Source organism: Homarus americanus, unplaced genomic scaffold (assembly GCF_018991925.1).
Source record: "Homarus americanus isolate GMGI-L3 unplaced genomic scaffold, GMGI_Hamer_2.0 scaffold57980, whole genome shotgun sequence".
NCBI lineage: Eukaryota > Metazoa > Arthropoda > Malacostraca > Decapoda > Nephropidae > Homarus > Homarus americanus.
Genome location: NW_024716703.1, coordinates 15,237,569 through 15,250,406, shown reverse-complemented (window position 1 = coordinate 15,250,406; position 12,838 = coordinate 15,237,569). Strand labels below are relative to the sequence as shown.

General features: G+C 45.3%; 1 protein-coding gene across 1 annotated transcript in view; it reads left to right on the top strand.

Annotated features, from left to right (window-relative positions):
- Nucleotides 1-12,838, top strand: part of LOC121858309 (mediator of RNA polymerase II transcription subunit 12-like protein) — a gene marked incomplete at its 3' end in the record, with an annotated part of 265,779 nt that overhangs the window by 97,597 nt on the left and 155,344 nt on the right. Inside the window, 1 exon segment of the mRNA XM_042354642.1 lies at nt 10,316-10,325. Coding sequence (XP_042210576.1) covers nt 10,316-10,325 — 10 coding nt within the window.

Genomic DNA, 12,838 nt, shown 5'->3' with positions numbered 1-12,838 from the left:
ACCTGTACTTATTTTTACCTTATTATTTGGCTTGTCATTTTTGGATATCATATTGGAAATGTCGCAGAGAATTTATTCTGGGTCATTATGGTATCAAATTCATCTCCAACACTAATCGAAGTTTATAACGAATGCTGTGAGGAAGAGGAGGAGGTAAAATGGAATGTGGCCACACCACTCTTCCCTTCACCCCAAAGGGTCGCCTCACTGATTGTTTGTCACCAACTACAGTACTGTCCAGCCTCATTCATGATAAGAAAATAATTTGTTTTCATTAATTAATAAAGATACATTACTGTAATAAGTGTAATAATCTGTGCTTATTAATACCTGTACTCTTCCCATCCAATACAGTACAGTACTATGTACAGTACTGTATACACCACCTCGCTTTACACGGGTTAATGCTCTTGAAAATCTCCATTAGTTCAAAAAGCCTTAAATTAAACATAATTTTCCCATAAGAATATATGTAAATGGTACAGGTTAGGGAACCATCATATACCACACAGGTACAAAACAGTGCTCTCACGTGCAACCTCCCACACACGCTCCTCTCTCTGAAGGCAGGTGATCACATTTAATTTCCGCCTATTGCTTGTCTTTTGTGCCTTTTAGCTTTGGGCTCCCCAGTGGAGGGAGATGGACGCTTTTCCAGACATGCTCAATGGGGAAAACAGCGTTTAGCACTAAAATGGTACGTGATAAACACACAATGCAAATGAAAACACAGAAAAAGTAGTGCTTGTGTGAACTGAGAAAGTGATACCCGGGAAGCTTGCTGGACGTCGTCACAGTTGTTGTACAGAATACAGCTACTCCCCGACTTACGACGGGGTTAGGGACCCAAATCCAAGTCATAAGTTGGAAATGCAAAAAATAATACATTTTATAAAATCTAAAATGAAATACAGTACAGTAAAAGTAATCAATAATGAAGAATGGATACAGTGTTACTGTGCACTTACCTTTAATGTAGTCGGCTGAATGCTTACGGGGCCCCCATAATTTTCTATTTACAGGTATACATGGAGACTATATTAATTGTATGAAGCAGAGAAAGAGACAGGGCTGGGTGGGTCATCAATGTCGCTTTCTTCAGACAGGTTTATGTGCTGTGGAAACTTGCTGGTTGAAGGTATTGGATCATCTTGAGGAGTGAAGAGGCAGCATTGGTGTGGGGCGAGGAGACAGCAGTGGGATCTCTAAAATAGATGTCCAATTTTGACTGCACAGTGTGCTTTTTTCTTTTCATTATAAATCCCCCTGTAGCAAGCAAGTGCATCTTGGACCATTCTGTCAACTTGGCAAAACGCTCAACATTTTGATCCATTCCACAAACATTTGCATCCCTCTTATTAATTGTAGCAAATGCCTTTACATTTGCTTCACTGAAAAATTTTGAGGGGTGCAGGTCTTTTCTTCTACATTTAGACTCTCTCCTTCCTCTGCAATTTTCGTGCATCCATTTCAATAAGATCCCTACCAGCTCTTCTGCTACTTCAACCAACTGCTCAACATCTTCATTATCAATTTCTAACTCAAGCTGTTTACCCAACCCACTATCTTGTTACTAATCTCAGAAATTACTTCATCTTCATTAAACTCTGAAACTGTTCACATATCTTTTCAGGACTTTCCATATTCCATTCCTGCACTGTCCTGTAACCTCACCCCATGTTCTTTATGCATTTCAAAATGTTGTAGTCCTTCCAAAACTCTCTGAGCTGCCTCACCTTCATTAGCATACCAAACAGCCTCGGGCGAAGGTCAGACGTAAATAATAGCTTTTAAAGCTGCAATAGCACCTTGATCCATGGGTTGGATGACAGAGGTAGTGTTAGGGGAATATAGACTACCTTAACATCAGGGTGCATGTCGTCCGTGTGTTGGGTGTCCCGGAGCATTATCCAAAATTAACAAAATCTTGAATGCAATCCCTTTGTTGCAGACAATACCCTTGGCTCGTGGAATGAAACAAGTCATGAACCAATCCTCAAACAGTACTACAGGGTCATCCATGCTTTCTTGTTACTTCGAGAAAACACTGGCAGTGTGTGCTGCTGACATGTTTAAAAGTCCTTGCTCTGAATGATAGATCATGAAGGGTTATCTTGAAACCAGCTACATTCCCGCCAACAGAAGTATAATTCGTTTGAAATGCCTTGAATCCTGGCATTGTTTTTGCCTTTGTGGATGTATGTCCTTTCAGGCATGCGCCCATAATAATCCAGTTTCATCCACATTGAATATTTGCTCAGGCAAATAATTTCCTTCTATGATGACATCGATCTAGCTCCTCCTTGCTTCAGCAGCACCAACATCAGCACTTCAGCTGCCTCCACTCACCTTTATGTTATGTAAACTGTAGCAGTTCTAATCTGTTAACCACCCATGACTTGCTTCTGAAGGTTTGCTCAGACTCTCATCTCCTGCCTGCTTCTTTTCAGGCTTTCGAAAAAGGCTTCTTTGCCTTAGCCTGTAGGGTTAGAAGGCTAAAGGGTACACGCTTTTGTATCTGGTCTTCCATCCATATCACAAGTAATTTTTCCATCTCATGAATAGGACCTTGTCTTTTCTTCGTTATTATAGTTCCCTTTATCGGTGCTGATCCTTTCACTACCTCACGATCATCGCCTTTGTCCTTCAAATTAGTAGATATGGTAGTCTGGGTAGTCTGGGTCTCGTGGAATGGTTGCTACAGTTTTCCATTTTCATGCTGCATTATTATCTTCATTTTTGTCTCAATAGTAATTGACTGTCTCCTTTTCTTCTGAGCACCACCAGCACTCTCACTTGTACGCTTTCCAGTCATTCTAAAGTGAATTAGATACGAAAATTATGTCAGTACAGTGTGATGCTATAACGAACGGATCCTACTACGAATATTCCTATAACTTAACGGTTTTACCTATAAAATTGAGAATGCTATAACGAACGAAACTCCTACAACGAACATTATTTAAAAATTTTACAAATTTATTGTTTTTTATTACGTATTAATGATATTCTTTTATTTCAGGTTTAGATGCATATTTATGCACTTTTTACAATTTTACAATTTTATATTATATTTTTCAGTGTTAAGTGGTTGTATTTGGGGCCTGGAACGGATTAATCCTATAATCTAACGCATGCTATAACGAACAAGGTTCTAGAACCAGTTAGATTGTATAGCATACCCCACTGTACACAGCGCAACAGTTGCGGATACAATAACAGCCAAACACCAACTAAGCCACGCATGTGTGGGTGCTGTGTCACGCAGGCTACCTGCTACACGACGCCTCGTACAGGACGGAAACGTTGTCTAGAAAATACATGCGTCATTTGAAAAAATTTTGGGTACTGACTGAGGCAGGTCGTAAGTGAAAGTAGTCGTAGGTCAATTAGGTTGTAAGTCAGGGAGTTGCTGTACAGTGATCCCTCGGTTAACAAGCTGTTAACTTAGGATTTCGGTTAACGAGTTACCTCCCATAAGATTCTAAACTTCGGTTAATGAGTTTCTTACACCTCAACAAGTTTTGCTTGCACTTGGCGGTCAACCAGCTTTAGTATTAGTCCGCCAATACAGCAATCGGTTCTAGGGCTTAAATTCCTTACTATTATTGAAGATACTTGAAGGTAAAGTGACTAGTTTTATGCACGCCATCCAGCCTCTCAACACACCATACAGGTGTCAGTCTTTGTGTCTTTTCAGTGGAGGTAACATCTTGCTTGAGACTCTCTTCAACTAAACGCTTTTTTTCTGTGTTTGCAAGCAAATTATTGGTCATTTTGAAATTTATTTTATATATTGACAATATATAATGCAGTGCAGTGTTGATTTAAATAAAATAATCTTGAATTACACCAAGAGAACTAAAATTTTATGGGTAAATGGAGCCATGGGTGACTTCCACCCATGCTTTCTTCTCCCTTCTCCTCCACCCCCATTCTAATTCCCATCATCATGATCATCATCCAGGAGCCTTCTACATACACACCTCGAAGTAAGTGTACTTTTCTACATTTTTTGTTGAATTTAGGCAATTTTCGGTGAGCTGGAACCAATTTCCCAAAAACCCATTGAAACAATGGTTTCGGTTAACGAGTTTTTTGGTTAACGAGCAACCTTCTAGAACTGCTTGTGCTCGCTAACCGAGGGACCACTGTACTTCATTATCTTCATCATTTGTAGTAATAATCTTTATTATTACATTATTATAATAATTATTATTATTAATAATAATATTAAAATCGTTGATGTTCATATGTCTGAGACTTTATAGCAATAACTTACAAGCACCTCACCAGGTATCACACGCAATCCACTGCCAGACAACCAGGCTAATACGCAAAATTTAAACTGTCTTGAGCATGTTATTTCAAAATTAGATGCGCATAAATTAGCTTTTGGTATTAATTGAATAATCACGTTATTCCAAAAACTCTAAAATCAAACGCGAGAAACGCGAGTTACATGTATACCTCATAGGTAAAAAATAATGTCATTCAAGACGTCTTCATGTCAAAAACCCACTAATCCTCACAATTTTATCAGGTCAGGTTAGTAACATGACCCAATAATCCCCCACCCAACCTCCGGCCACAAGTGTTAAGACATGATTATAGTTATGCATTACAGTCAACTGAGTGAAGTGTCTGCCTACTCTAGACTAAAGATGACAGGGTCTGCTGGTGAATACAATATATACAGTAGTATAAATTATTATGTTTACAGTATGAACAACATTGTACTTGTACTGTGGTGTTTGTATAAATAACTACATCCCTACGAGCTGTAACACAGCTCCTAATGTATCTTTACTAATTAATGAAAAACAAATAAAAGAATGGAATTCCCATCACTGTATCATATTGAAATATTTTTTTAAAGGATATCTTATTGGAAAGGTCTCATAGAGAATTTATTAAGGATCATTATGGTATGAAATTCATCTCCCTATCACAATTAGTCACGCTTGAGTGAGGAAAGGGAGGTGACCACACAACCCTCATCCCCTCAACCCCATAAGGTTTGCTACAGCCAACAACACTTAGCCCAAAATATCCATACACTGTAACACAATACACACACCAACGCATTCCACACAAACACACACCAACGTACACTCACACAAACACACACTAACGCATCTCAATACAAACACACACCTCACACCACTCCACACACACATCCTTAAAACCACCCACACACCTCACACATCCACACACCACAACATGAGCCTCACCTCACATCACCCACACTATCATCACCCTCATTACAACACACACACACACCCCTCTAACATACACACACACAACACATATCATCACTCCTTCAATAACCACAAACAACCTCCTACAACCCACACAACCCCCAACAACCACACACAACCCCCAACATCACTTCCCCAGACACACATTCCAACACACTCACACACCCCCAACAAGGGAATTAAGATAACAAGCATGAGGAGTGAGGGTCTTATTGTATGACACATCTACGTGTGTGTGACTGCATGGAAGGGAGTTAAATATCAGCTCTTGAGGAGCACTTGGCAACACTCATTTCCACTCCATCTCTCTAATCACCCACACCTTTCTGCTTTGTCACTCCATATTTTAATATGTTATGTAACGTAATGCTGAAAGGATACAACTTTGCTCATTTATACTTATACTGGAGATGTTTTCCTCGAGTCTAAATTACCGGAGTTCATAAATGCAGTTATTATTAAGTTAGAAACTCCATTTCTTTACTATAATTATCCAGAATAGTTTATCTAAAAGTTTGGTTAAATAAAAATATTTAAAATTAAACATCTATATGATACAGGCATAACTGAAGCTGTGTGTTACAGCAGAGATTGGTATTTTCCACTCCCATGGAGCTCTGGGGGGTTAGTGGGACTCATGTACCTGACCTAACATGACCCAATGTCAGGTGGAGGTAGGAATGTCAGGTCACCCTTTCTTGGATCCGTTCTTGCCTCGCAAGGTTGCAGATGTCGCGGGTTCGATTCCCGGGCCGGTGGAAGTTGTTTGGACTTACTTCCTAGCCCCCATTAGTCCCTGTTCACCTAGCGTGAAAGTAGGTACCTGTTGTAAGTCGAAAATTGCGAATTCGTGTTCAGGGAGTTGTTGGAGCTCCCAATAACTTGATGATATAAACCACTGACTCTTCAGGCTTCTACGCCTCTTGACTCTTCACGCTTCTACTTTTAACTCATGAGACATAAAGACAAGCATGAACTTAGCATGCTTCCTGTTGGGCGCTGTAAACGCTTCTGCTCTTCACCTTACACAAGGATGTAGGGGATTGCCCAATATAAAAATAAAAATAAAAAAACCTATCTTGGGTGGGGGATTAGTGGGATCTCATGACCTGAAGATGTCTTGAATAAACACAAACCCAAAGTATTTTTAGCAAGATTGTGATAAGTATAAGTATAAAGGAGCAAAGTTGTATCCCTTCAACATTACGTTACATAACATATTAAAATATGGAGTGACAAAGCAGAAAGGTGTGGGTGATTAGAGAGATGGAGTGGAAATGAGTGTTGCCAAGCGCTCCTCAAGAGCTGATATTTAACTCCCTACCATGCAGTCACACACACGTAGATGTGTGTGGGGGGGGGGTGATGTTGGGGTGTGTGTGTGTGTGGTTGTTGGAGGTCTGTGTGGGTAGTATTGAGGGGGTGTGTGGGTGGTTGTTGAGGGTGTGTATGGGTGGTATTGAGGGTGTGTGTGGGTGGTATTGGAGGGTGTGTGTGGGGTGGTATTGAGGGTGTGTGTGGGGTGGGGGTGATGTTGGGGTGTGTGTGTGTGTGGGTAGTATTGAGGGTGTGTGTGGGTGGTTGTTGGAGGGTGTGTATGGGTGGTATTGGAGGGTGTGTGGGGTGGTATTGAGGGTGTGTGTGTGGGTGGGGGGTGATGTTGGGGTGTGTGTGGGGGGGGTGATGTTGGTGTGTGTGTGTGGTTATTGGAGGGTGTGTGTGGGTGGTGTTGGAGGGTGTGTGTGGGTTGTGTTGAGGGTGTGTGTGTGTGGTTATTGAGGGTGTGTGTGGTGGTGTTGGAGGGTGTGTGTGTGTGTGGTGTTGAGGGTGTGTGTGGGTGGTGTTGGAGGTTGTGTGTGGGTGGTGTTGGAGGGTGTGTGTGGGTGTATTGGAGGGTGTGTGTGGGTGGTGTTGAGGGTGTGCCTTGGTGTTTGGAGGGTGTATGGGTTGTGTTGGAGGGTGTGTGGGTGGTGTTGAGGGTGTGTGTGGGTGGTGTTGAGGTTGTGTGTGTGGGTGGTGTTGGAGGGTGTGTGGGTGGTTGTTGAGGGTGTGTGGGTGGGGGGTGATGTTGGGGTGTGTGGGTGGGGGGGTGATGTTGGGGTGTGTGTGGGTGGTGCTGTAGGGTGTGTGATGGTGTTGAGGGTGTGTGTGTGGGTAGTGGGAGGGTGTGTGTGGGTGGTTGTTGGAGGTGCATGGGTGGTATTGAGGGTGTGTATGGGTGGTATTGAGGGTGTGTGGGTGGGGGTTGGTGTGTGTGTGTGTGGGGTTGTGTTGGAGGGTGTGTGGGGTGGTGTTGGAGGCTGTGTATGGGTGGTATTGAGGGTGTGTGTGGGTGGTGTTGTGTGTGGGTGGTGTTGGAGGGTGTGTATGGGTGGTGTTGGAGGGTGTGTGTGGGTGGTGTTGAGGGTGTGTATGGGTGGTATTGAGGGGTGTGTGTGGTAATTGGAGGGTGTGTGTGGGTGGGGGGAATGTTGGGGTGTGTGTGTGTGTGGGTTGCGTTGGAGGGTGTGTGTGTGGTGTTGAGGGTGTGTATGGTGGTATTGAGGGTGTGTGTGGGTGGTGTTGAAGGGTGTGTGTGGGTAGGGGGTAATGTTGGGGTGTGTGTGTGTGTGTGTGTGGGTTGTGGAGGGTATATGTGTGTGGTTATTGAGGGTGTGTGTGGGTAGGGGGGGTATGTTGGGGTGTGTGTGTGTGTGTGGCTGTGTTGGAGGGTGTATGTGTGTGGTTATTGAGGGTGTGTGTGTGGGTGGTGTTGAGGGTGTGTGTGGGTGGTGTTGAGGGTGTGTATGGGTGGTATTGGAGGGTGTGTGGGTAGGGGAATGTTGGGGTGTGTGTGTGTGTGTGTGGGTTGGTTGGAGGGGGTGTGTGTGGTTATTGGAGGTGTGTGTGGTGGTGTTGGAGGGTGTGTGTGGGGTAGTATTGAGGTGTGTGTGGGTGGTTATTGAGGGTGTGTGTGGGTGGTGTTGGAGGGTGTGTGTGTGGGTGGTGTTGAGGGTGGGTGTGCGGGTGGTGTTGGAGGGTGTGTGTGTGGGTAGTATTGAGGGTGTGTGTGTGTGTGGTTATTGGAGGGGGGTGTGGGTGATGTTGAGGGGGTGTGTGGGTGGTGTTGAGGTTGTGTGTGGGTGGTGTTGGAGGGTGTGTGTGGGGTAGTAGTGGAGGGTGTGTTTGGGTGGTGTTGAGGGTGTGCCTGGGTGGTGTTGAGGGTGTGTATGGGTTGTGTTGAGGGTGTGTGTGGTTGGTGTTGAGGGTGTGTGTGGGTGGTGTTGGAGGTTGTGTGTGGGTGGTGTTGAGGGTGTGTGGGTAGTATTGGAGGTGTGTGTGGGTGGTTGTTGAGGGTGTGTGTGGGGTGGGGGGGTGATGTTGGGGTGTGTGTGTGTGGGTTGTGTTGGAGGGGTGTGTGTGGGTGGTGTTGTAGGGTGTGTGTGGATGGTGTTGGTGGGTGTGTGGGTGGTTGGGAGGGTGTGCATGGGTTGTATTGAGGGTGTGTGTGGGTGGTATTGAGGGTGTGTGTGGGTGGGGGGTGATGTTGGGGTGTGTGTGTGTGGTTGTTGAGGGGTGTGTGGGTGGTGTTGAGGGTGTGTGGGTGGTGTTGGAGGGTGTATGGGTGGTATTGGAGGGTGTGTGGGTGGTGTTGAGGGTGTGTGTGGGTGGTGTTGGGAGGGTGTGTGTGGGGTGGTATTGGAGGGTGTGTATGGGTGGTGGCTGGGAGGGTGTGTGTGGTATTGGAGGGGTGTGTGTGGGTGGGTAATGTTGGGGTGTGTGTGTGTGTGTGTGTGGGTTGCGTTTGGAGGGTGTGTGTGTGGGTGGTGTTGAGGGTGTGTATGGGTGGTATTGAGGGGTGTGTGGGTGGTGTTGAGGGTGTATGTGGGTGGTGTTGGAGGGTGTGTATGGGTGTGTTGGAGGTGTGTGTGTGTGTGGGTTGTGTTGGGAGGGTGTATGTGTGTGGTTATTGGAGGGTGTGTGTGTGGGTAGTATTGAGGGTGTGTGTGGGTGGTGTTGGAGGGTGTGTGTGGGTGGTGTTGGAGGGTGTGTATGGGTGGTATTGGAGGGTGTTTGTGGGTGGGGGTGATGTTGGGGTGTGTGTGTGTGTGTGGGTTGTGTTGGGAGGTGTGTGTGGGGTGGTTATTGGAGGTGTGTGTGTGGGTGGTATTGGAGGGTGTGTGTGGGTGTGGGGTGATGTTGGGGTGTGTGTGGATGGTGTTGGAGGGTGTGTGTGGGTGGGGGGGGTGATGTTAGGGTGTGTGGAGGGGGGGTTATGTGAGGGTGTGTGTGTGGGTGGTATTGAGGGTGTGTGTGGTGGCGTGGTGATGTTGGGGGTGTTGTGTGTGTGTGTGTGGTGGTGTTGAGGGTGTGTGTGGGTGGTGTTGGAGGGTGTGTGTGTGGGTGAGGGGTGATGTTAGGGTGTGTGGAGGGGGTGGTTATTGGGAGGTGTGTGGGTGGTGTTGGAGGGTGTGGGTGGTGTTGGAGGGTGTGTGTGGGTGTGGGGTGATGTTGGGGTGTGTGGATGGTGTTGAGGGTGTGTGTGGTGGGGGGGGTGATGTTAGGGGTGTGTGTGGGAGGGGTGGTTATTGAGGGTGTGTGTGTGGGTGGTATTGGAGGTGTGTGTGGCGGGTGATGAGGTGTATGTGTGTGTGTGTGGGTGGTGTTGGAGGGTGTGTGGGTGGGGGGTGGTTATTGAGGGTGTGTGTGTGGGTGGTGTTGGAGGGTGTGTGTGTGGGTGGTGTTGAGGGTGTGTGTGGGTGGTTGTTGGAGGGTGTGTGTGTGGCTGAGGTTGGTGTTGGAGGTGTGTGGGTGGTGTTGAGGGTGTGTGGGGTGTTGAGGGTGTGTGGGTGGTGTTGAGGGTGTGTGTGGGTGGTATTGAGGGTGTGTGGGTGGTGTTGGAGGGTGTGTGTGTGTGGGTGGTATTGAGGTGTGGGTGGTGTTGGAGGGTGTGTGTGGGTGGATGTTGGAGGGTGTGTGTGGGTGGTATTGGAGGGTGTGTGGGTGGTGTTGGAGGGTGTGTGTGGGTGGTGTTGGAGGGTGTGGGTGGGTGGTATTGAACATAAGAACATAAGAAAATAATGTGTCAGCAATAGGCCGGTTGGCTTGTGCATGGCAGCTCCTACCACTCACTATCATCCATGAATCTATCTAGCCTCCTTTTAAAACTTTCCAGCATTCCAGCACTTACTACAAAGTTGCTAAGCTTGTTCCACTTGTCCAAAACCCTATTTGTGAACCAGTTCCTACCTATCTCCCTCCTGAACCTAAACTTATCCAACTTGAATCCGTTGCTCCGAGTCCTATCCTGCTCGGATATTATAAGAACTTTATCTTTATCCCCTTTATTGATTCCTTTCACCCACTTAAATACTTCTATCATATCTCCCCGCACTCATCGTCTTTCTAGGGAATGCAAGTTTAGTTTCTTTAACCTATCTTGATATGGAAGGTTTTAAGTCCCGGAATCATTTTCGGCATTCTTCGCTGCACCGACTCCAGTGAATTGATATCCATTCTATAATAAGGGCACCAGAACTGAACCGCATAATCGAGGTGCGGCCTGACTAGCGCAAGATACAGTTGCAAAAAGACCTCTGCACTTTTATTACTTACACTTCTAGATGTAAAACCTAATACTCTGTTTGCCTTGTTTCGAACATTAACGCACTGTTTTCTAGGCCGTAGGTTCGGGCTTACAAGTACCCCTAAGTCTCTATCACAAGTCGACTTCTCTAGGTTGATGTTGTTAAGGCTGTATACATTGACAGTATTTGTTCTTCCAATATTAAGTACGCTGCACTTGCTGGTGTTGAATTTCATTTGCCATTTTTCTGACCACTCCTGCAGTTTATTTATATCCTCCTGTAGTGCATTTGCATCCTCCCCGAATTAATCTGCCGCCCTATTTTGGTGTCATCCGCAAACTTGCTTATGTCACTGCTGATCCCAGTATCTAGATTGTTTATGTAGATTATGAACAAGAGTGGGCCTAGTACTGACCCTTGGGGAACCCCTCTGGTTACACAGCCCCACTCAGATTTAACACCATCTACTCTGACCCTCTGTGTTCTATCAGTGAGCCATGATTTTATCCAATTTAAAACTTTCCCCTCTATACCATGAGCCTTAACTTTTCTCAGAAGCCTCTGATGCGGTACTCTGTTAAATGCTTTGCTAAAGTCTAAGTAAATAACATCGTAATTTTCGTCGTTATCTACTACCTCGAAGACTTTCCTAAAAACCCATGTTGAGAGTCGTAGATTAATTAGCTTTTCTCTAAATGCAATCGGATGCTATTTGCTATACTGTAATTGATTCAAGAAATTTCCCCACTACTGATGTTAAACTGATCGGCCAGTAATTTGACGCTGATGCTCTGTCTCCTTTTTTGAATATGGGTACTACATTTGCCCTTTTCCACAAGTCTGGCACAACTCCATTGTCTAATGATTTTGTAAACAAATTTGCGAGGGGTCCGCTAATCTGTTCCCTACACTCTTTCAAGACTCGAGGGAAAATTTCATCCAGCCCTGGGGATTTTGTCTTCTTTAATTTATTTATCCTCTTAAGAACATCCTCTTTTCTGATAGTGATATTCTTTAATTTCTCTTCTTCATTTCCCCTAAATATCAGTTCCACCTCTGGAATTTCCTCTTGAATTTCTTCTATGAAAACTGATAAAAAGTAGCTGTTCAATGCTTTGCTTATTTCCTCACTGACATCGATCACTTCCCCTCTCCTTGACTGTAAAGGCCCAACTTTGTCCTTGACCTTTGTCCTATATACCTGGAAAAATCCCTTGGGATTCGCCTTGGATTTTCTTCCTATCCTGATTTCGTAGTCTCTCTTTGCCTTCCTTACATTTTTCTTAACATTCCTAGATAGTTCATTATACCCATTTCTGAGCTGCTCCTCCCCTCCCTTTAATTTCTTATAAATTCCTTTCTTTATTCCTGTGTCATGTTTAAGTTTTCTGGTAACCCACCTCGGTTCATTCTTATTTGACCTAATTTTTCTGTATGGTATATTTTGTTCATGTGCTTTACGTAGTATACGAGTGAATATATTATACTGTAGTCATGATCAATTGTGGTGTCACATGTGACCTCACCTGTTCCTACCAGGGACTGACCTGACTGTTCCCAGGTGACCTCACCTAGGTACCTTCTTAACCCCGGAAGGTGTGTGTGTGGTTATTGGAGGGTGTGTGTGGGTGGTGTTGGAGGGTGTGTGTGGGTGGTGTTGGAGGGTGTGTGTGGGTTGTGTTGGAGGGTGGGGTTGTTTTGAGGGGTGTGGGTGGTGTTGGAGGGTGTGTGTGGGTGGTGTTGGAGGGTGTGTGGGTGGTATTGGAGGGTGTGTGGGGTGGTATTGGGAGGGTGTGTGTGTGTGGATTGTGTTGAGGGTAAGGTGGGGTTGTTTTGGAGGGTGTGTGTGGGTTGTGTTGGAGGGTGTGTGGGTGGTATTGAGGGTGTGTGTGGGTGGTGGCTGGGAAGGTGTGTGGATTGTGTTGGAGGGTGTATGTGGGTTGTTTTGGAGGGTGTGTGTGGGTTGTGTTGGAGGGTGTGTGTGGGTGGTATTGGAGGGTGTGTGTGGGT